This window comes from Mizuhopecten yessoensis, unplaced genomic scaffold (assembly GCF_002113885.1).
Source record: "Mizuhopecten yessoensis strain PY_sf001 unplaced genomic scaffold, ASM211388v2 scaffold6361, whole genome shotgun sequence".
In the NCBI taxonomy this organism is placed as follows: Eukaryota; Metazoa; Mollusca; class Bivalvia; order Pectinida; family Pectinidae; genus Mizuhopecten; species Mizuhopecten yessoensis.
The window spans coordinates 552,391-577,962 of record NW_018406511.1 but is presented as its reverse complement, the minus strand read 5'-3'; the positions used below and the strand labels follow the sequence as shown (position 1 = coordinate 577,962).

Here is a 25,572-nt window from a genome sequence, read left to right as displayed (position 1 = left end):
ATCGATTGCTTTCATGGGCTAGCACAAATGAAATAATTTCTGATGCACAATTTGGATTTAGATCTGGTTATGGAACTAGTGACGAATTGTTTGCTTTACATTCTTTAATTGATAAGACATTCTCACAAAATAAAAGATTATATTGCTGCTTCGTCGACTACAAGAAAGCTTTCGATACTGTAAATCGATCTAATTTATGGCTCAAACTATCAAAACGTGGCATTAGAGGTAATCTGTTATCAATTATTTTTTCAATGTATAAATGTGCAAAATCATGTGTTAAGTTAGATGGATTTTATTCTGAATTTTTCACTAATGAGATTGGATTAATTCAAGGTGAATGTTAATCACCGATAATGTTTTCAATATATGTGAAAGATTGTGAGATGGAGTTTATACAAGAAGGTAACATGCCATACGAGTTCAAAACTTGAAGCCTTTTTCTACTTATGTATGCCTATGACATGGCGCTGATATCAGAATCAGTGGAGGGACTTCAAAAGTCACTTTACACATTACTATTGTTCTCTGAAAAATGGAAGCTAATTGTTAATACTCAGAAAACTAAAATTGTTGTTTTTCGAAAGGCTGGGAAAGCTCGAGATAATGAGCATTGGTTATATGATGGTGAAAATATAGAAGTTGTTGACGAATTTAATTATCTAGGATTATTATTAAACTATAACGGAAAATGTATGTGAGCCCAATTCTCAATTATGCAAGCGAGATCTGGGGATTTTATTGTGCCAAGGATATTGAAAAAGTACAAAACATTTTTTAAAGCAAGTGTTAGGGGTGAAGCGAAATACAGCTAACAACATGATATATGAGGAATTAGTTTGGTTGAAATTAGTACATAGTCAGAATTGTATTATGACTGAAATATATAATGATCTTATGGAAAGGTTAAATGTTAGTGAAAAGTGCTTTGGATATTAATAAACAAAGACTTTTTGATTGTTGTGTACAAGAAATAAGGAGTCATATAGCTGAATCGACCAAATGTAGTATGTATAGAAACCTAATATATGCACAAAGTTTTGATATAAAAATTTATCTCGGGAAACCTATCCAATGCAAGTACAGAGAAAGTCATAACGAAACTCAGAATGTCCAGTCACCAGTTAGAAATTGAGCAAGGTAGATATAGAAATGTACCAAGGAACGTAAGAATCTGTAAATTATGCAATTTAGATATTGAGGACGAATACCACTTTGTGCTTAAATGTCAATCTTTTCAGATACATAGACATATTCACATGAAAAAATTTAGTATTGGTTGAAACCCAGCATGTTTAAATTCATCAGTCTTTTGAACTCTAGCAAAACATCTGAATTATGCAAATTTGGAAAGTTTCTGCACCAATCATTTATGTTGAGAGAGAATCTGAAAACAAATTTAAATGTATGAACTAACAACAATGCGTTCTCCTTCAATACATTATTTTTATTATTTTTTTCTTTAACTAGTATATCACTGATGATGTACATTCATTTAAATACATGTTACTTATTTTATAACTAGTACATCATTCATTTAATATACATGCCACTTATTTGTTTACACATGCAAACTGCCGCCCTGGAAAGCATGTATTGAATATGTATGGTTGTAGTAATATCCTTTACCTATAAGTTGTAAACTTTTGGAAAAATAAAAATGAAATGAAATCATAGTTAGATTCCTATTAACTCATCTTTTACCTTCATTCATGAACCCCCATATTCCACCTGTATACCAACTCTTAACTTTATGTTTTGCATGTGATATATCAATATTTATGTTTGTATTGGGGGTAAATTGACAACTATAGATAAAATAAATAGGCAATCAAAAGTTATAAATAGTGCAACATGTTATAATAATATAAAGTTCATTTTAAAAATACATTTACACACAATTCAAACGTTACGAAATATTTTCAACATTCAGCGCAATCTATGTACATTATAAACACTACAAAAATAAAATCAGTACAATTTATTTATTATTTAGATTCATTTTTTTCCATTTTATGTCACTGACGTTTAGTGATCAACAAAGAAAAGAAAAGATGGATCTTCTGAATAATTACATTTCAAATACAAAAGAGTCAAATTTACATTAACATCACATTTCCGAATCAGCTCCACACGTTGAGACGTGAATTTAACAATACATTGTACTTACATTACATTTACTAATCACAAAATACTTATACATAATTTACATTAGGGAAATAGGGAACAATTTTCCACCACACTACATGCGATAGCTTGTCTGTTATAAATGCCCTTGTCCTTGACATTCGCAGGTAGGGTTTAAAGTAGTTCGCTTACCTGTAAACTCACAGGTAAGATATTATGTAGGCGTGTACACTTTCTAACAACTGTCGATTACTTTCAGCAAAGACGTATGCCATACCTTCTCGCTCAAAATGTATAATTTTGACGTTAAAAATGCATGGGGAAAACAAGAAAAGGTCAATAACCATGTAATCACAATTATTTTCAAAACTTCAATATTTTAACACCACTCGATAAACAACTAAGATACGTAATGATGAATATGTGTGTTGATTATTGCAGAAAAGTTTAATTGCCTCAAGAAAATATAACTTATACTTTGACGAATTGTACGGTTCTATAAATTACAGGTCACGTGATGTCATATTCATAGATACTGTGCGTTTTTACATAAATGATTACTTTTTTTTTTTTTAAGTTTTCTAATTTCTATAAAAACTACATATGAACAATTGATAAAATACTAGTTCCCATTTTAGTGTGTTTCATACTGCACAACGAAGAGGCAATACTCATACTAAAACGTACTATTTGTCCAATTCATATTCAAACCATTTAAACACCCTAATACACTATTAAACCAATGTAGTTCTATATAATACGCATAATGTCACTTTTTGATAAACCAATTTCTGAAAATTGCTTATAGCGTACAAAGTATAATGCATCATTTAAGTCCTATAGGTCGACTGGGCACACATTTTACCTTCTTAATGCATCAGACACAATACAATCCAGCAGAGCAGGTTGGCAGTTAGAGTTAAGTCAGATAAATCCATTGATGTAGGTCTGAATATTTAAAAGCCGACACGCGAAGAACAGCGCGACGTCGGGGTTGTACATGGTCAGCAAGAAACATATGTTATACTGGTTGTATACGTCTTTGCTGTCCGATAGAAGTTGTCTGAATAAACACAATACTGATGTCTTAACTGATTTTTTTTTGCGTGTATGGTGTTAGGGCCGTTAATATTGGTGTTATAAGAGGTGCATACACCAGTGTTACGTGTATGGTGTTAGGGCTGTTTATATTGGTGTTATAAGAGGTGTATACACCAGTGTTACCTGTATGGTGTTAGGGCTGTTTATATTGGTGTCATCAGAGGTGTATACACCAGTGTTACGTGTATGGTGTTAGGCCTGTTTATATTGGTGTCATCATAGGTGTATACAGCAGTGTTACGTGTATGGTGTTAGGGCCGTTTATATTGATGTCATCAGAGGTGTATGCACCAGTGTTACGTGTATGGTGTTAGGGCTGTTTATATTGGTGTTATAAGAGGTGTATACACCAGTGTTACCTGTATGGTGTTAGGGCTGTTTATATTGGTGTCATCAGAGGTGTATACAGCAGTGTTACGTGTATGGTGTTAGGGCCGTTTATATTGATGTCATCAGAGGTGTATACACCAGTGTTACGTGTATGGTGTAAGGCCCGTTAATATTGATGTCATCAGAGGTGTATTCACCAGTGTTACATGTATGGTGTAAGGCCCGTTAATATTGATGTCATCAGAGGTGTATGCACCAGTGTTACGTGTATGGTGTAAGGGCTGTTTATATTGGTGTCATCATAGGTGTATACATCAGTGTTACGTGTATGGTGTTAGGGCCGTTTATATTGGTGTCATCATAGGTGTATACACCAGTGTTACGTGTATGGTGTAAGGCCCGTTAATATTGAAGTCATCAGAGGTGTATGCACCAGTGTTACGTGTATGGTGTTAGGCCTGTTTATATTGGTGTCATCAGAGGTGTATGCACCAGTGTTACGTGTATAGTGTAAGGGCCGTTTATATTGGTGTCATCATAGGTGTATAAACCAGTGTTACGTGTATGGTGTAAGGCCCGTTAATATTGATGTCATCAGAGGAGTATGCACCAGAGTTACGTGTATGGTGTAAGGGCTGTTTATATTGGCGTCATCATAGGTGTATACATCAGTGTTACGTGTATGGAGTTAGGGCCGTTAATATTGATGTCATCAGAGGTGTATGCACGAGTGTTACGTGTATGGTGTAAGGGCTGTTTATATTGGTGTCATCATAGGTGTATACACCAGTGTTACGTGTATGGTGTTAGGGCGGTTAATATTGATGTCATCAGTGGTGTATACACCAGTGTTACGTGTATGGTGTTAGGCCCGTTAATATTGATGTTATCAGTGGTGTATACACCTGTGCTAAGAATATGTTAAATATAAACTTTACTTTATTTATTTTCGGGTGTCTTTGTGTAGGAGGAAACCGGAGTATCCGGTGAAAACCCACATGATCGGGCAGGTGACCCCAACCTTTTCACGTCCGATCGGGGAATCGAACCCCGGCCGCCTTGGTGAAAGGCAAGTGCGCTATTCACTGCACTTCTTTGTCAAAAGGCCATAGTAATAAAGAGTTCTTTATTCTAAGAATCTTCGTATGTAAAATGTTCTTTAATTTCATATTTTCTCTCAAGTATCAGGAGTTGAATATGTCTATCATACACGTGCTCAAGCCAAAAGAATGTCTTTTGCAACTATTTTATATTTCATTTTGAAAATATAGCCCTTCAAAATGAGAGACATGAGAAATTTCATGAAATCAATATTGTTTTTGTTATTCCAGGGCAATCGTATCCTAAGATACGTTCGAAGAGACAGCAACCCGAAGTTACAATCATTTAAGCACAGAAGCGTGTTTTCAGTAGGTGCTACTCATGGTAAGCGATAATGAAGCTGCCATGCACAGCGTTGTTAGTATCGGTCACAGTGGCCGTGTTGTCGCCTCTTCTAATGCATTTACAATGGCAGCAGGCACAGGCTGCTGGAGTATACAAGGATAACTTTTCCTTTAACACCTTCTTGTAAGATTGATTGATAAACATGTATATGATTGGATTCCAAATGACGGATGCCTTTGCAAACAAGGCAGGCAACATACCCAAAACAGGATTGACCTTCGTGACGTCATCAAATACTGCGTACAATGAAATGGCAGAGTATGGCAGCCAGGAGAAAACGAAAGCACCTGCCGGAGTGAAAATGAAAAAAAATGAAACAAATATTCACTTGGAACGTTAGTAAGAAAACAAATACTTTTAGATGGGCTATACAGTCGTCTACGAACACCCTTTAAATCGGCCATGTACCCAAAATGTATCTCTCAGAATGAAATTGTTCGTTGTTATTCAATAATAGATACAGCAAAACAGCAACGCTAAGCGGCTTTAAAGCGAACAAGATCTCAGTACACATATAAATAATTGTGGTCAATGACACGGCTCTAACACGTACGCCTTACGACATATGTTGCAAACAAGTCTGTTATTTATTATACAACATAATGCATCAATGGTTTGAGACTTAGTGACGTTCACATCTGGACTTTAGTTTTATAAGAGAATACACACTTAGAGGCTCCTTTTGGGGGACATGGAAAATGTTGTCTACACAAAAAATACGATATCAGTATGTTAACCGTAGAATAAAAGACTCTGTGATGCTGTTGACAGAGATGTTGCTCAGACAATAAACGATCAATATCAAGGAATTTATTTTATTTTCATTGAAACATGGATTTATTTTTATACTTCACGCCTGTAACTTGTTGTTATGTTATTCTCCAGAAAAAAATCAATAAATTAGTAATTCGTTTATAATTAAGCATCGTACGTGCTACAATGGTGTTGTTAATGTCTTTAGCCGTGGTTAAGTGAACGTGTATCAGTGTGACTGTAAGGAGTGAACGTGTATTAGTGTTAATGTACGGAGTGAACGTGTATCAGTGGTAGTGTAAGGGGTGAACATGTATCAGTGTGAGTGTAAGGAGTGAACATGTATCAGTGTTAGTGTAAGGGGAAAACATGTATCAGTGTGAGTGTAAGGAGTGAACCTGTATCAGTGTTAGTGTAAGGAGTCAACGTGTATCAGTGTTAGTGTTAGAGTGAACGTGTATCAGTGTGAGTGTACGGAGTAAACATGTATCAGTGTTAGTTTAAGTAGTGAACTTGTATCAGTGTTAGTGTAAGGAGTGAACGTGAATCAGTATTAGTGTAAGGAGTGAACGTGTATCAGTGTTAGAGTAAGGAATGAACGTGTATCAGTATTAGAGTAAGGAGTGAAAGTGTAGCAGTGTTAGTGTAAGGAGTGAACGTGTATAAGTGTTAGTGTAAGGAGTGAACGTGTATCAGTATTAGTGTAAGGAGTGAACGTGTATCAGTGTTAGAGTAAGGAATGAACGTGTATCAGTATTAGAGTAAGGAGTGAAAGGTGAACATGTATCAGTGTGAGTGTAAGGAGATGTATCAGTGTTAATGTACGGAGTGAACGTGTATCAGTGGTAGGGTAAGGGGTGAACATGTATCAGTGTGAGTGCAAGAAGTTAACATGTATCAGTGTTAGTGTAAGGGGAAAACATGTATCAATGTGAGTGTAAGGAGTGAACCTGTATCAGTGTTAGTGTAAGGAGTGAACGTGTAACAGTTAGTGTAAGGAGTGAACGTGTATCAGTTTTAGTGTAAGGAGTGAACGTGTATCAGTGGTAGTGTAAGGGGTGAACAAGTATCAGTGTGAGTGTAAGGAGTAAAAGTGTATCAGTGTTAATGTACGGAGAGAACGTATGTCAGTGTAAGTTTAAGGAGTAAACATGTATCGGTGTTAGAGAAAGGAGTGAACGTGTATCAGTGTTAGTGTAAGGAGCGAACATGTATCAGTGTGAGTGTAAGGAGTAAAAGTGTATCAGTGTTAGAGTAAGGAGTGAACATGTATCAGTGTGAGTGTAAGGAGTAAAAGTGTATCAGTGTTAGTGTAAGGAGTGAACATGTATCAGTGTGAGTGTAAGGAGCGAACGTGTATCAGTGTGAGTGTAAGGAGTAACATGTATCAGTGTTAGTGTTAGGAGCGAACATGTATTAGTGTTAGTGTAAGGAGCGAACGTGTATCAGTGTGAGTGTAAGGAGTGAACCTGTATCAGTGTTAGTGTAAGGAGTGAACGTGTATCAGTGTTGGTGTAAGGAGTGAACATGTATCAGTGTTAGTGTAAGGAGCGAACATGTATCAGTGTGAGTGTAAGGAGCGAACGTGTATCAGTGTGAGTGTAAGGCGTAACATGTATCAGTGTTAGTGTAAGGAGCGAACATGTATTAGTGTTAGTGTAAGGAGCGAACGTGTATCAGTGTGAGTGTAAGGAGTAACATGTATCAGTGTTAGTGTTAGGAGCGAACATGTATTAGTGTTAGTGTAAGGAGCGAACGTGTATCAGTGTGAGTGTAAGGAGTAACATGTATCAGTGTTAGTGTAAGGAGCGAACATGTATTAGTGTTAGTGTAAGGAGCGAACGTGTATCAGTGTGAGTGTAAGGAATAAGCGTGAATCAGTGTGAGTGTAAGGAGTGAAAGTGTATCAGTGTTAGAGTAAGGAGTGAACATGTATCAGTGTGAGTGTAAGGAATGAACCTGTATCAGTGTGAGTGTAAGAAGTAAAAGTGTATCAGTGTTAGAGTAAGGAGTAAAAGTGTATCAGTGTTAGAGTAAGGAGTGAACATGTATCAGTGTTAGTGTAAGGAGTGAACGTGTATCAGTGTTGGTGTAAGGAGTGAACATGTATCAGTGTGAGTGTAAGGAGCGAACGTGTATCAGTGTGAGTGTAAGGAGTAAAAGTGTATCAGTGTTAGATTAAGGGGTGAAGGTGTATTAGTGTTAGTGTAAGGAGTGAACATGTATCAGTGTGAGTGTAAGGAGCGAACGTGTGTATCAGTGTGATTGTAAGGAGTAAAAGTGTATCAGTGTTAAAGTAAGGAGCGAAGGTGTATCATTGTTAGTGTAAGAAGTGAAGGTGTATCAGTGTAAGTTTAAGGGATGAACATGTATCAGTGTAAGTGTAAGGAGTGAAGGTGTATCAGTGTGAGTGTAAGGAGTAAAAGTGTATCAGTGTTAGAGTAAGGGGTGAACGTGTATCAGTGTAAGCGTAAGGAGCGAACGTGTATCAGTATAAGTGTAAGGAGTGAAGGTGTATCAGTGTGAGTCTTAGGAGTAAAAGTGTATCAGTGTTAGAGTAAGGGGTGAACATGTATCAGTGTAAGTGTAAGGGGTGAACATGTATCAGTGTAAGTGTAAGGAGTGAACGTGTATCAGTGTGAGTGTAAGGAGTGAACGTGTATCAATTTAATTGTAGTGAGTGAACGTGTATCAGTGATAGTGTTAGGATTGAACGTGTATCAGTGTTAATGTAGTGAGTGAACATGTATCAGTGTTAGTGTAAGGAGTGAACGTGTATCAGTGTTAGAGTAAGGAATGAACGTGTATCAGTATTAGAGTAAGGAGTGAAAGTGTATCAGTGTTAGTGTAAGGAGTGAACGTGTATCAGAGTTAGTGTAAGGAGTGAACGTGCATCAGTGTTAGTGTAAGGAGTAAAGGTGTTTCAGTGTTAGTGTAAGGAGTGAAGGTGTTTCAGTGTTAATGTAAGGGGTGAACATGTATCAGTGTTAGTGTAAGGAGTGAAGGTGTTTCAGTGTTAGTGTAAGGGATAAACGTGTATCAGTGTTAGTGTAAGGAGTGAACGTGTATCAGTGTAAGGAGTGAACGTGTATCAGTGTTAATGTTAGGAGTGAACGTGTATAAGTGTTAGTGTAAGGAGTGAACTTGTATCAGAGTTAGTGTAAGGAGTGAACGTGTATCAGTGTTAGTGTAAGGAGTGAAGGTGTTTCAGTGTGAGTGTAAGGAGTGAAGGTGTTTCAGTGTTAGTGTAAGGGGTGAACATGTATCAGTGTTAATGTAAGGGGCGAACGTGTATAAGTGTAAGTGTAAGGGGTGAACATGTATCAATGCAAGTGTAATGAGTGAACGTGTATCAGTGTGAGTGTAAGGTGTGAACGTCTATCAGTGTAAGTGTCAGGAGTAAACCAGTGTTTGTGTAAGGAGAGAACTCGTATCAGTGTTACTGGAAGGAGTGAACGTGTATCAGTGGTAGTGTAAGAGGTGAATGTGTATCAGTGTTAGTGTAAGACGTGAACGCGTATCAGTGTTAGTGTAAGGAGTGAAAGTGTATCAGTGTTAGTGTAAGGAGTTAACGTGTATCAGTGTTAATGTAGTGTGTGAACGTGTATCAGTGGTAGTGTAAGGGGTGAATGTGTATCAGTGTTAGTGTAAGACGTGGACGTGTATCAGTGTTAGTGTAAGAAGTGAACGCGTATCAGTGTTAGTGTAAGGGATAAACGGATATCATTGTGAGTGTAAGGAGTGAACGTGTATAAGTGTAAGTGTAAGGAGTGAACGTGTATCATTATGAGTGTAAGGAATGAACGTGTATCAGTGTAAGTGTAAGGGGTGAATGTGTATCAGTGTTAGTGTAAGGAGTGAACGTGTATAAGTGTTAGTGTAAGGAGTGAACGTGTATCAGTATGAGTGTAAGGAGTGAACGTGTATCAGTGTTAGTGTAAGGGGTGAATGTGTATCAGTGTTAGTGTAAGGAGTGAACGTGTATCAGTGTTAGTGTAAGGAGTGAACGTGTATCAGTGTTAGTGTAAGGAGTGAACGTGTATCAGTGTTATTGTAAGAAGTGAACGTGTATCAGTGTTAGTTTTCTCGTGCTGCCCCTTTTTGATATATATTTAAGATATTGTTTATGTTGGTAAATATGTTTATGCAACATGGTTGACATTGTTGTTATCCATGTCTGCCATGTTATTCATCATTTAATAAAATGACATTTACTGGACATATTTTATTCTTTGTTGTTCTTGATGTATATTTATCCAAAAAACTAGCTTCAGTCGTGATCGGATGATCGTGATGGAGATTTATAGCATAAATATGGTTACGGATGTAGGATCCCACACATCTACGTGAAATATCTCTAGTATGATAATATTGCTCCCTAAAATATTATCGTATGTTTAAATGTTTTCTTGGTTTACATAAAACATGCATACCAATGATGTGTAAAATAATTCAAATTGACGGGAGATCATCTTGTACGGTACACTTATTTGTGTAATTTATCTGTAATATTACTTCTACGATATGACTAGATGAGATTAACGATTGGTTGGCATTATTAGGTTTTCTGTTCAATGTGCATGAAAGAGTTTTGTTCTTACTACCCCAGTCTAATTTTGAGAACGTTCTATTACCTGAATTTAACCTAGATTTACAAAGTAGATGTTATTCTGTAACTCCTGGACATTTTCTTCTTTGACCTTTTCAATTTTTAATTTTCGTTAGTAATTTACCTTAGTTTAATTTATGTTAACTTTGAGAGTTGAGAATGGTATTCACTACGGACATTCTCTAATTTAGTTTTCTACAAATTTTGCTGTGATAGTCAACAAATTGTACTATCTATAGTTAGTTATATGTCTATATTGCATTCATTATTTCTTCTTTCGTTTAGGATGATAATAATGCTTAATCACATCGTATTATACATCGACATAACAGCCAACCAGAAAGGCCATTGTCTTAGGTTACTTTGTTAAGTCAATGTAAATACAATCACAGGGTCCATTTGAAGCGTCGGACTTGTGGGTTATAAGCGTTAAGAGTTGAAACTAGAAGAACCAATTAGTAAGAATCGATTTACATGCAGCAGCTTGGAGTGGTATTTGACAGGGTTGATTAAATCAAGTTAAAGTAAAACAGGTATTTCTGTACATTTCTTTATACAATGTATACTCACATACAAGAATAAACATTGTCTTTATAACCTTGATTTCTCGTTTCAGCATATTCTCGTAGCATTTACCATTGCTCCTTAACGTCTGGTGTAATTTGTGCCTGTGACCACGTATCTGAAAGAAAAAGGAACAATGAAAAAAATTAATGTACGTGTGATATACATATTTGATTATATCATTGATGTTTATTATCCAAGTAGGTCGAGGATAGAGCACCCCTGCAAGTGGGGGATCGAGAATAGAAAAACACCTGCTGTTACCCAATGGATGAATCGTAGGAGGCGACAAATGCGGGAATCCCTGCAGAATTGGTGATATGCTTTGGTGTCCTCTATTTGGGGACACAAAAACGACAAAAATAAATCTCCTGCTTTCATTGCAATATTTGGTATCTTATTCTTTCATTCTACTTCTAACTATCTTTTATTTCCTAGCGCCTTGCTTGGCAACACCTCACATTTTGCTTAAATGTTGAGCGTTCGCCTAGGTTAGGAAGGCAATGGGTTCTGTCCCAAGACCGGGACAAACCAAAGTTCTTAAAAATGGTAGTTGTTGTTCTCTACTTAATGTGCAGCATTAAGGGGAATGGCAACAACTGGTTCACCCGACCTCAGTATAATGTGACCGGGTGGAATGCTGTGCTTGATACCTTCTGCATGGCATTTCAGTGAGATAGCACTATAAAGTCGGCATCATATCCGCGCTATCACAAGGAACAAGCACACCAACATACCCGCTCTCATACATACACACACGCAAGCACGCAAACACTTTACCCATAAAGGCACGTCCTTTAATGACCTTAGCTGTTAATAGGACGTTAAACAAAATTAAACCAAACCAAATCGGGGATAGAGATAGAATATACATGTTGTTACCCACTTTATGTATAGTAAGAGACGACTAATATGGGGATTTGCTTTTTACCCTCTATTTGAGGACACAAGATCGACCAAGAACTCACGTTTGGCTATAATGTTGAGCGTTCGCTCAGGTGAGGAAGGAAATTGGTTCTGTCCCCAGACCGAGACATACCAAAGTCCTTAAAATGATAGTTGTTATTCCCTGCCTAACGTTCAGCATCATGAGAAATGGGAGCAGCGTGTTCACCTGTTGTGGGTATAATGTGACCGCGCGGAATGCTGTGTTGGGTGCCTTCGGCATGATATTTCAGTGAGCTACATATAGCACTATAAAGTAGGTATCAGATCCGCGCTGTCACAAGGAGGCAATTACACCAGCATTCCCTGTCTCCATCACACACACACAAATGCACGCATACACAATACACATGGAGGCATGTCCTTAAACGGCTTTAGCTGTTGGTAGGTCGTTAAATCATATAAACCAAAACCAAACCAAGTTTATAATTGAAATACATGTAATTGAACTACGTGTACAGGTATAGAGCATAAGGCTCCATCCTCCTATCCTATCCCTGTTTGTTTATGTCTAGGTAAACGTATACAGCTCTTATTAGTAATTAATAACACATTGTTTTGTTTAGAAGCAAAGGACACGATGCTTTCAGGTTGAAAAGTCACAAAAATAAGTGTCAGTCCTGTGTAAAACAGATAGTACTCTATCTTGTATCGCGCCTACTTTACAGTTATTTTCGGTATATACGAGAAAGCGCTGTTATTTTATTTATGTCATCGATTGATCGGGTGGTAGGGATATTTTAATATGCAAAACAGTATTAACAGAAAAAAAAAGAAAGTTTAATAAATAATTATAGTTATTCTAAACCCGTAAGAACATAACTGTCTGTAAATATCAGTAAAGAAGAAGATATCGGTATTGCTGTGAGAGGCAGATATTTGGCAACTGAGTCCGGTTCCAAAGAAAAGTTGGAAAAATATCAAAATAGTTTCAAAATGTTTGGTGTTCCCTAAAAAGGAATATATATTTCACTTTCATTATTCGATGAGCTTAAAATTATTTCAGAATAAAGCAGTAATACAATTTTACAATTGCGGGGAAATATTCCTGACATGAACTCAATCAAAAACATTAACGAAGTAGGTCACATGAAAAAGATGATAAGAAGAAGAAATTTGGGAATCTTGGCAAAAGAATTGGTACTCGTTAGACAAATAGTTCTGGAAATTACTTCCTCATAGCATATCTAAAGAATGGTAGCAGTGGTGAAAAGTAAGGAATGCTACACAACATACAAGTCTAGGGGTGGTCGAAGGCAAACCTGGTGTTGAGGAAATCTCATACAAGTACTAATCGAATGAATTCATTATTGTTGTTACTCTTACTTGTAATATATACCCTTATTTTCGAAACAAAACAATGTGCAATTTATTTCGAATCGGACTTGCATATGACACGCTATATTTTATAAGACACCATTTATTTTGTATGTGAAAATTACGGTAATGTCAATTTCAAGATAAAAGAAGATCTACTGGTCAAAATTATTTTTTGTTTTTGATCAGGAATTTTGTATTATCTTTTTACATAGTATTTCATACTTATCTGTGGGTGATCATAATATACAACTATAAACATATGTTTGTATAATACAGTTTATAAGCAGACTTTGCATACTTACTACGAGGAAAATATTGACATATGAAAAAATCATGATAGAAACAGGAATCACGAGCCCGATAAACATCAACAGAACGGTATAGCACAGAGCTGATGGGCTTCTGTCAGACCAGTCAATGGCGCAGGCAGTCTTTTGTTCTTCGAGTTTATAAGAGTTCCATCCAATTAGTGGGCAACTTCCTAAAAACAACCCGATAATGCTACAACCTATAATGGTAACAGTTGTTCCAGTCCTCGATAGCAGACGTTCCCAACTTTTCTTGGCCATTATGATGTATTTTTCGAAGGACATCACGGTCAAAATGAAGATTTGAAATAAGCCAAGAGCTGTCATGGCAAATCCATGTAAAATGCACCCATGTTCACCAAACACCCAGTTATCCGCAAGCGAGGAAATACCAAGGGAGGGAACTATGAACACTGCAATCAGTATGCTGGCTACGCAAAGCGTGATTACGTAGATGTTAGTCCTTGACTTGCGGATACTTTGTTCCAGCAAAATGTAGATGAACATACTGTTGAATAATGATCCAAATATGGCCACAAGTAGCATGAAAATAGCAGTCGCCTGGAGCATGCCTCTTCTGAAAGCTTCATTGTCTGTGCTAGTACAGTTGCATGCATACAAGTCTTTGGAAATTGATGAGAAGTTCATTTCTAAAGGCTGTTAGATTTGATGTCTGTATAGTTATGATAATACCAAGTACGTCAGCATAAGTTCCAGGTATGTAGCCACACCACAACCCATTGACTTAGATTGTCAAACTGATTCCAAGGTAGTGGGCAGATAGGAAACAGACAGCATTTAAGTATGAGCCTGCACTATTCTATGTGGTGTGACAACAGGTATTAATTACATTAATGCTTAAGGCAAAAATCAATCACCGCATCACGAAAGTACCTTTAAGTAAGAGTTATTAATTCTAAACCATTATAATTCATATCATACACGCTATTTCGGTCATATTAGGATTTTGACTATAGTCGTACTTAAATGATGCGATTTTGCTAATTTTTTTTCTTTTCTCTCTTTTTGGTATATATTGTGTAGTATTATTTGGTATATAATGTGTAGTGTTATTCGGTATATGTATTGTGTAGTATTATTTGGTATGTATGAACTGTAGTTGTATGTGTTTCATGTATTTCAATTTGGCGTAGATGTTTTGTGTAGCGTTATTAAGAATACTTTATAATAGTGCGTTGTTGAGTGTCATTTAGAATATGCATTGATTAGCAGTATATGGTATGTGTGCTGTGTATTGATATTTGGTATAGTTCAAGATTGAGGCATGGGGCAATTGGTAATGTAATTAATTAAATTACACATTACATTGGAAAAGTAGCATTACCCCATGCCTGAGCACAGCATCCCCCCGGTCAAATTTTACTGACATCAGGTGAACCAGTTGTTGCCATTTCCCTAAATGCTGAACGTCAAGCAGGGAATAACAACTACCATTTTTAAGGACTTTGGTGTGTTCCGGTGTAACAAAAAAAAAAAGCGACCCGCGTAGAAAACCTACCCGGGGGTCATTTTTTTACGATAGAAATCTTACCCGGGGTCATTTCTATACGTAGAAATCCTACCCGGGCAGACGTAGAAAACATACCCCCAACTATATATTTTTACTTCGTCCTGTGAAAAAGTGACCCCGTAGAAAAGTGACCCGGATCTTAGGAAAAGGAAACATCAACCTCTATGCACGAACATATACCAATGATAATGATTGCCCTCCTCTATTAGAGTATCTCTTCCGCCCGGCCATTCGCTCAAAGGTCAAGGTCGACATTACCTTAAAATAGAAGTTTACCAAAAAAACTGGTAATTAATAAAGCTGCATATATATAAACATCAATGGATTTTTTTCGGTACAAGTTTGAATAAGACTGGGGTATGTCAAACGTTAAGGTCACCGATATCGATATTACAAATGGAAGCTCAACGGGTATTGTTGGTATCATTTATGCAACTGTATATTTCAATGTTTATTTTACAGGGATTATTAATTTGTTTGTCTTGTATAAATGTTGAATACTTGCTGACAGAAGCAGTTCAGTAAATAGGAGACATTTCACCACGTACATGTATCACATGAAAAGAAGTGTTAAGTAAGTTTAATTTAACGAATATTCATGAAGAATTTATGACCTTTGAAACGACTGACATGCTAAAATTTCGCATTATGAAAACTCACAATCAACAATACGAACGATCTTTAATTTCAACAATATTAGTTATTTATTACGTTCTGACAAGAATAGTATCTCACAGGCCTTGATTGGTACAGAGCAAGTGTCGGCGAGATAAGAACAGTTTAAAAACATGTTTAAGCTGAATAAAAAAATGTCAGGATAACAGAACTGCGTGTGTAATGGCAAGAATCGGGCAATTTGAATGTCATGTATGTTTCTTGGTTCATGAAAACACTATCACGTTAACTACTGACGTGCTAAAACATCCTTCAATGCGTTCATGAAACAACATTTCAATCCGTAAATTATCATGTTACAATAGCGTTATCACATTTACGTGTAACACAGCACAAAGTAAATAGTAGTTTACCACGTCAGCTTTTAGCATGATTGACCATCTTGTTGTTCGTTGTCATCATTGACTTTTTATAAAATATACCAAATTTGTTTTTACTTTGTAACTTTAAAGCCATCTAGTGTACATTTAACGGAAATTAATAAAACGCGAGTTATTTAAATACGTTGAAGGGATGATGGTAAATAAGTGGCATTGATATGAACAAATTATCTTGTGAAATACGACTATGCAATAAACATCATAACACAACCTTGTACTAACACTACTGTCTTTGCTAGATTTCCATACATGAATAGTGACTTGTAGATTTTGTGATAATATAAACTACAGTATGTTATAAAAAAATCTTAACACTTATGTTAACATAAAACGAAATTAATTAAACTCGTTCAATAACTTGATATGCCACTAGGCTTAATGCTCGTGTTATATGTAAATATTGAACCCGTTTGATACATTCAGTAGTACATTGAAAGTATTACTAGATCATCTTTTTATTGAAATTGTTCAATAGTTGTGTATGCCTCTTGCCTCTGGGCAAGTGACATATCAAATTATTTAAGGTTTCATAATATCTTAAAAGTTACATTGGCACAAGTCTAAGATTCGATAATACACATTTCTCTTGTCGGTGAAAAGATAAACAATGTCCTGTAAGACCAAAACGATTTCACCGAATACCTTTCACGGATGTTGCATCCTTTTGAAGCGGAGACCATGGAATGGCGTCATTGAATATGACGTTACACCAGTGTCAGAGTACGTGTAAAATATGACTTTTACTACTACCTATTAGGAAAAGCAAACATGCGAGTTACATATGTACGTTATAATACGTTAGCATTTAACGATATAGTTTATCGTGTTTCTGAAATGAACATTCGAATCTCTTAATTGTATCTAAGCTGGTGAAGATACAAAGTACATTGAACACGTTTGGGTGAAAATCGTACAAAACGAATCCTCTGCCAATGTCGTATGGGACATCCGTAAAGCTTAATACAAAGATGTTGTGATCGAAGTCTTTAGACATCAGTATACGTTCGTCATCGTGTGTATTGACCAATGCCGCTTTCAGGGATTCTGACGACGCTACGGACCAGTACATCTTGGGGATGTTGTTCTTTAATTCCACATACGGTTCTCTTGAATACAAAGTGTTTAACACTGAAAGACAGGTTTATGGTGGGCACATACATTTTGCATGTAAATGCTCCTTTGGGAAACATTTTCACTTTGGAGGCAAGGTTTAATTTCCAACCAACTAAATGAGGCTTTCCGTACCACTTTTCCGATCACCATATCGACAACACACGATACACGTAAATAACAGTTTCTAGTTTGTCAGTCATTGTCTCTTTCTTGTTCGATTTCTCTATCTGTCCTGTGGTCCTGTAAGTTGTTCGTCCTTTCTCTCCGATTTCGGTTCCTCTGGCCACAAGTACTTTAGAAGTCTTACTCCATTCACAGGGTTTCCTTATTTGACACCTTATATGTTCCCATGTCTTGCACTGCTTCAATTGTTTATGACCCTGCCGATGTAGGATAAAGTTTGCTCCGTTTCTGGTGGCCTTTCTTGAGCTATGCATAGCAGTAAGTTGTCACCAACCTTGAATACTGCTTTTTAACTTGTTTTGTCATGATGAAACTTGTTTTCGTTATGCATATTTGATATTCTGAGCTGCCACTTCTCTCGCTTGGGTAAGAGCAACACATGTATCAATTCTTGATTTTTGAGTTGATGTTGGGACTGCTGGTATATCCAGTTCAATAGGCAATCTGGTCTTTCTGCCGTACACCAAAGATAATGGATCTATCTTCGTTGACTTGTGCTCTGATGTTATTTATGCGAAAAGAGCAAACGGAAGTTCTACGTCCCAATCATTCTGATTATCATTAACAAATGTTGACAGTGATACGCAGAGAGTTCTGTTAAGTCTTTCGGTTATTCCCCCAGTCTGTGGGTGAAATGCAGATGCTATTATGTGGTATATGCCAACCACTTTATAAAAAGTCACATTTATGATATTACAAAACTCGCGGCCCTGGTCTGTAATGACAACCTGAGGAGCCCCATGCCTGCACACAAACTCCACGAGATGTTTCAGGACTGTTTCTGCTGATTTGTCTTTGATTGGCTTGCATCCATCCATTTCGTCAAATATTCCGTAAATGTCAGAATGTAACGATTTCCTATAAAAATGATATGTGAAAGGGAGGGTTGGCTGGTACAATTTCACGGTAGAAAATGTAATAGGTGTTTTTTTTGCACAGTAATTTTTTTTATTGTACCCGGGTCGTTTTTTCCGTCGTATTAAACGTACCCGTGTCGTTTTTGTATTGTAGAAATTGTACCCGGGTGTTTTTTCCATTGTTGTTAATGTTCCCGGGTTATTTTTTCACGGTAGAAAATGTACCCGGGTCACATTTTCATTGTAGAATATGGACCCGGGTCGTTTTTCCATTGTAGGAAATGTACCGGGTCACATTTTTATGGTAGAAAACGTAACCGGGTAAATTTTTAATTGTAGAAAATGCGCCCGAGTCATTTTTGAATTTCGTGATAGAAAACGTACACGGGTCGTTTTTCCATTGAAGAAAATGCACCCGGGTCATATATTCTTGGTTGACAATGTACCCGGTCCACATTATCATGGTCGAAATTGTACCCGGGACGTTTCTTCATGGTAGAAAACGTTTCCTATTTCCGATTGGTGGAGAATCTGCGACAATTTTCATCTATAATTAACACCCCATTCGACAAAATAAAGACATAAACTGTCGGTGGTGCCGTGCTATACACAACATTGTTATTCCGATATGGGATGCATGTTCCACGTGCACGATACGAATGATGTAAGATACATATTCCTTCCTGGTAAATACTCTCAAATGTTTACCTGTCACCTTTTCAACAGCTTTTGATCTTCGCCTTACAAACAGAACGTTCTGCATTTTCTCCTAAAATTACGTATTTTCGTTTCAGACTTCCTCATCTTTTCAGGATATTTTCCCCTCTTCATATATGCTCTTATTTCCTCCGTCATGACTTTCATTTGTTCTATGTTTAATCTCAAACCTTGACATAGAGCCCCAAAAGCATTATCGCATGCTTTATTGCATTCTGGCATGTTTTTGTGCACAAAGAAAGTGTTACACAATCGCCGGCCCGCGCTGTACATATTCGCGGGGTCCCGCGCTGTGACTTAATTACGAAGTGCCGTATTGCCAAACAATGTATCTATATGCAGGCTGGTTTTTTTTATTATTTCATCATAGATCCGACGGTGTATAGATTATTTAAAATCTGAATCCACTCGCTTAATGGAATAAAAAAAAATAGGCTGAGGCAAAAATCATACTGATTTTTTTTTATTTTAAACACTACACAAAATTCACTTCCATAATATGACCCTTTCTTGTATCATGGTTTAAGAAAATCCTTTGCAAATTCTTGTAAGGTTCATTATAGAGGCCATACAATACAAGAGGCCCATGGGCCTTAACGGTCACCTTAGTTATGTAAAAACTGATGTTATCGATGTTACATATCATTCACAATTAAACTATAGTAAAGTTTACCCCCTCCCCAGGGGGAAATATGAGACCCTAGTGTCATGAAGTTCACTTTTTTGGTAAAGCACCTTAAGACCATTCCATCTATGAAGAGTATTTTATTTTACCATATCTTGGTCTTGAGGAGGAGATTTTTGGAAATTTCAGTCAATTCAACCCTTTTTGGCCCCACCCATCAGCCCCTTGGGGTCAGTCAGGGCTGAAATGTGCATACCATCAAACGTATATCCAATGCTGATAATGCTAACGAAGTTTGAATTAATTCTAATGGAAATAAAACAAATGTTTCACAACTCCATTTGATAACAATTAAAGGAAATTGGTTAAAATGAGATAACAATGATTACTGAGCTCACCATATGCTGAAGGATAATTTATAAACGTGTACTGAATGATTCGTTATCTCGTAAACATGTACATGTTCATTGGTGAATAAAATAATATCTAAAAAGTTGCTCGCTTGGTTTGGTTTGGTTTTATTTTGTTTAACGTCATATTAACAGCTAAGGTCATTTAAGGACGGCCTCCCTTGTGTCGAGATGCATGCGTATAGTGTATGCGTGTGTATTTTGGAAGGCTGCGATATGTTCTTGTTTGTCTCCTTGTGATAGCGCGGAACTGAAGGCGACTTTATAGTGCTACCTCACTGAAACAAACTGCCGAAGACACCCAGCAGGACGCCCCACCCGGTCACATTATACTGACAACGGGCGAACCAGTCGTCCTACTCCTAATTTGCTGAGCGTTAAGCAGGAGTAGAAACTACCATTGTTAAAGACTTTGGTATGTCTCGGCCAGGGGACAGAACCCAAAGCCTTCCTCACAGGGGCTAACGCTCAACAAATGGCCAAAAGTGAGGCATTGTCAAAGGAGTCATAAGGAAGAAGAAAGTTATTTAGAAAGAAGAGAAAAGATAAGGTCCCAAATTTAGTCGCCTCTTACGATCATGCAATTGGGGGCAGCAGATACAATTCTTACGCCCTACCTGCAGGATGCAAAAGGTTGCTCGTAATTAAAGGCTTCTGGTAAGCTAATTGATAGGTTTCAGTTATAAAACCTGACCAATTGCTTGGCTGATATCAGTCGTTAGAAGATCATAGATGAGCTACACCGAATGTCAAAGCCTGCTAGGTGTCGCGTCTATAGACTTGTATTTGTTGTGATATATTCCTTTAGTGAACGATATATCGAGAAAGGGACCTTTAGATGTTAAAACGCTATAATAAATTACCTTCAACATACAAAACATCAACAGATAAATTTCACCATAGCAGTGTTTTATTGACATGTCACACTAAATCATGGCTAAAGCATGAAATTAAATGGCATGAATTGATTAAACAATGTATAACATGTAAGAGGATCATGTAAAGGCATATTATATGCCGGTAAGACAAAACATTATAATAATTAACTGTTATGTAGAATATATATATATATATATAAAGTATTGACAACTTACCAGACCATCAAGTTTAAATCCAGTTAAATAACGACATCAAACAAATATAAATGAGGAATCCAGAAACTGCTCCATGAACAAGAAAATACAGCATTATGGGTATTTATTTCCACTGCTGAATGTTCCAAGTCTTATTTCCCTTTTTTGATATTAAAAACCTCCTTATAACGCCAAATTGTTGCTGAAAATGGTGGCAATATTACTGTACATCAATCACAAGAGGGAATGATGCATACACCAAATATGTTTCAAGAGTGTTTGACACGAATGATAAAATCTTATGTTTCAAGAATATTTGACACGAATGATTAAATATTATGTTTCAAGAGTGTTTGACACGAATGATAAACTCTTATGTTTCAGGAGTGTTTGACACGACTGATAAAATCTTATGTTTCAGGAGTGTTTGACACGAATGATAAAATCTTATGTTTCAAGAGTGTTTGACACGAATGATAAAATCTTATGTTTCAGGAGTGTTTGACACGAATGATAAAATCTGATGTTTCAGGAGTGTTTGACACGAATGATAAAATCTGTTTATTCTGCCAGTGTAGCACCCTCATATACTTAATAATGATAATAATAATAATTCGAGGTTCTTATTTACCGCTTTATCACAATTTAGTTCGTAGGTCATCTCAAAGCGGTTCACAAATTATTATCCGTGGTTATAGGACCTTTGCAACCAGCCAATATACTCATCAACTCCCTGGGGAGCAAATACAGCAGGTGCTGCTATTTAATACCGACTAATATACTGACTAATATCAATATAACAAGGACACACATCTGTACTGACTAATATCAATATAACAAGGACAAACATCTGTACTGACTAATATCAATATAACAAGGACAAACATCTATACTGACTAATATCAATATAACAAGGGACAAAGATGTATACCGACTAATATCAATATTATAAGAGACAAACATTTATACTGACTAATATCAATATAACAAGGGACAAACATTTATACTGACTAATATCAATATAACAAGGACAAACATCTGTACTGACTAATATCAATATAACAAGGGACAAAGATGTCTACCGACTAATATCAATATTATAAGGACAAACAGTATCGTGATGGTTGTACTCATATAACCATCACGATACTGTTAGGATGTCAGGTTGTACTCATATAACCATCACGATACTGTTGGGATGTCAGGTTGTAATCATACAACTATCGCGATACATCCTAACAGTATCGTGATGGTTGTATGAGTACAACCTGGTATCCTAACAGTATCGTGATGGTTGTATGAGTACAATCCGACATCCTAACAGTATCGTGATGGTTGTATGAGTACAACCTGGTATCCTAACAGTATCGTGATGGTTGTATGAGTACAACCTGGTATCCTAACGGTATCGTGATGGTTGTATGAGTACAACCTGACATCCTAACAGTATCGTGATGTTTGTATGAGTACATACATCGGTATACTGTTAGGATGTCAGGTTGTAATCATACAACTATCACGATACATTCTAACAGTATCGTGATGGTTGTATGAGTACAACCTGGTATCCTAACAGTATCGTGATGGTTGTATGAGTACAACCCGACATCCTAACAGTATCGTGATGGTTGTATGAGTACAACCTGGTATCCTAACAGTATCGTGATGGTTGTATGAGTACAACCTGACATCCTAACGGTATCGTGACGGTTGTATGAGTACAACCTGACATCCTAACAGTATCGTGATGGTTGTATGAGTACAACCTGACATCCTAACAGTATCGTGATGGCTAAATTAGTGAAGCTTTTCGTATTTTCAGAATTGAAATGATCGTTGTTGTTTGATCTAGAGTATCGTGATGGCCATTTGAGTCTGACTTGATGTCCGTAAAGTATGCTGTTGGTCAAAGGATTTTCCGTCCTTAAAGTATGTAGGACTTGGTCCTGTCTCGTTACTTAAAAGCTCCCTTCGACCTTTTGAGAGCCGACAGGAGCAGCATTTCCTTAATATTGGTATTTTGTCCAAGAGAGCTTTTTTGAAAGACTTGTTGATAAAAAGATATATTATCGGATTCCAGATCACAGACGCTTTGGCGAACAGTGTTGGTAGCATGTAAAGTAGTGGATCCAGAGAATTGATGTCGTTGAACATAGCATAAATAGACATAACGGAGTATGGGACCCAGGAGAAAATGAAGGCACCTGTTAAACAAGAAAATATTCCCGTTAAACATAGCCACAAATACGTGTTTATTTTATCTTCTCTGTATTCACAATTGTAGTAAAAAGCGTAAGATTAACTTTTGTAACAAGAAACAATACTGATGTTAAAAGAAAAGAAATAATAAAAAATAACGGCTGGTTATCAGTCTATAGAATTGAGCACACAGATATGTAGAAAACTATTAACAATTATTTGAAGAGATATGATAGTTAATGTGTGTAAACCTCAATTTTAAACGCTGACTTGTCACCTTGAAATAGATGTTTAGATGTGTTTAAATGTTAAATGAAAGCTGATTGTATATTTTTGTCACAGGAAACAATACTTGGTATATCTATACTTACATACAAGAATAAACATCGTCTTGATGACTTTGACTTCTCTCTTCAGCATGTTGGCGTAACTTTTCCCACTGTTTCGTAACACGTTATGTAGATTAAAGATATGCCGTCTAATCTGTCAGAAAAATAGGATTCTAAATTAAAATCTTTTTCAGAAAAAATCTGAAACTGATGAAAGTGGACAGTAGTGTGGTAAGAAACTGCAGTAACAAGAAAACCCCAGGAGGACCGACGGACCTTGACTGCTTGTAAACCCCAGGAGGTCCGACGGACATTGATTGCTTGTAAACCCCAGGAGGACCGACGAACCTTGACTGCTTGTAAACCCCAGGAGGCCCGACGGACCTTGACTGCTTGTAAACCCCAGGAGGTAAGGAGGTCCGACGGACCTTGACTGTTTGTAAACCCCAGGAGTTCCGACGGACCCTGACTGTTTGTAAACCCCAGGAGGTGCGACGGACCTTGACTGCTTGTAAACCCCAGGAAGGCCGACGGACCTTGACTGCTTGTAAACCCCAGGAGGTCCGACGGACCCTGACTGCTTGTAAACCCCAGGCGGTCCGACGGACCTAGACTGCTTGTAAAAATACAAATATCATATCGAAGTTAAAGCGTTCCACCTGGCACTAACCGACTTTTGCAGACGAAGAAAACATATCATTTTTAAGTTTTCTGGAATGAATATAACGAAATGATATATTATTTTAAGTTCATTTATATACCTAGCTATATAGGGAGGTGGGGGTAGGGCTATAGGCCTTTTCAGCCATAGATATTTTGATATGGAATAATATATTTCTTTAGCCTTGTAAAATTATGGCATATGCTAATTAAAAACCATCATTAACAGTGTATGTAAATGAATATCTTGACATGTCTGGAGGAGATAAGGCTGTAGTATTTAGACTACTTACCTCGAGGTAGATGTTAATGTATGAGAAAAACATGACAGAAACTGGCACGACGAGACCCACCAAAAGAAGCAAGTACGTATAAGTAAGTGACTTGATACTTTTGTCGCCCCAGTCGATTGAACAGGAGGTTCTTTGAAGCTCAAGTTTATAAGAGTTCCAACCAAAGAGCGGACAACTCCCGAGGATAACTCCCAACATCAGGCATCCCGCGATAGTAAATCGGGTTCCATTCTTTGAAACAAATGAGTCCCAATTATTCCTGACCACTATGATATATTTTTCGAACGACATAACAGCCAGAACAAATATTTGAATGAGTCCAAACGTTGTCATTATGAATCCGTGTAATGCGCAACCGACTTCTCCAAACATCCATTTATCTTCTAGGGACGCTATGCCAACCGTCGGAACAACTAGAACCGCGATCCCTATGCTGGACACACACAGCGTGATGACGTAAATATTGTTTCTGGTCTTCACAATGTTATGTTTCAATAAAATGTATATAAACAAACCATTGAAAAGGGATCCAAACAGTGCCAGGAAGAGCATGACAATAGCCGTAGCTTGCAACACATCCTTTCGGAACACCTCATAGTCACTTGTTATAAAATAACATTGATAACATATGTTTGTGAAGATTGATGAATTCATTGTGCGGATCGTGTATTGCTTTACAATATCACCATTATTTCCTTGGATCCATTATCAGTTCTAAGTTAGTGTAGCTTGTACATACATATATAAAAATATGTATTAATATCAACTAACATTCAAACACGGAAAACGCCGATTCTCTCACAACAAATTTTGTTTTTCATGAATAGAACTGAATATACTTCTTCCTTTACAGTTCTAGTCGTTGGGCGCTGCCAGTGTTAAACAGCACCATGCGACAGTTGGCTTTATGCAGTTTGTGTGTGTGCCTTTATATAGCGTGGTGACGCCGTGGTAAGCTTTCGTACCTAGTTAATCCCCGCTTAAACATGTAGCTGGTGTGACTGTCAACTGATGCCTTCTAAAT

The 25,572-nt window shown here is 37.0% G+C and overlaps 2 protein-coding genes across 2 annotated transcripts; both read right to left on the bottom strand.

Moving 5' to 3' along the window:
* Positions 1 to 4,974: 4,974 nt before the first annotated feature.
* On the bottom strand, positions 4,975 to 14,151 carry LOC110451985 (visual pigment-like receptor peropsin). The gene is made up of 3 exons (XM_021500225.1): positions 13,498 to 14,151; positions 10,937 to 11,048; positions 4,975 to 5,291 (listed from the first exon to the last, which is right to left on the bottom strand). Exons 1-3 carry the CDS (start codon positions 14,149 to 14,151, stop codon positions 4,975 to 4,977), a joined length of 1,083 nt encoding a protein of 360 aa, XP_021355900.1.
* Positions 14,152 to 22,854: 8,703 nt separating this feature from the next.
* LOC110451994 (visual pigment-like receptor peropsin) lies at positions 22,855 to 25,261 on the bottom strand. Its single transcript, XM_021500233.1, has 3 exons — positions 24,549 to 25,261; positions 23,638 to 23,749; positions 22,855 to 23,271 (listed from the first exon to the last, which is right to left on the bottom strand). Exons 1-3 carry the CDS (start codon positions 25,200 to 25,202, stop codon positions 22,916 to 22,918), a joined length of 1,122 nt encoding a protein of 373 aa, XP_021355908.1. The 5' UTR covers positions 25,203 to 25,261; the 3' UTR covers positions 22,855 to 22,915.
* Between the last annotated feature and the right edge of the window lie 311 nt (positions 25,262 to 25,572).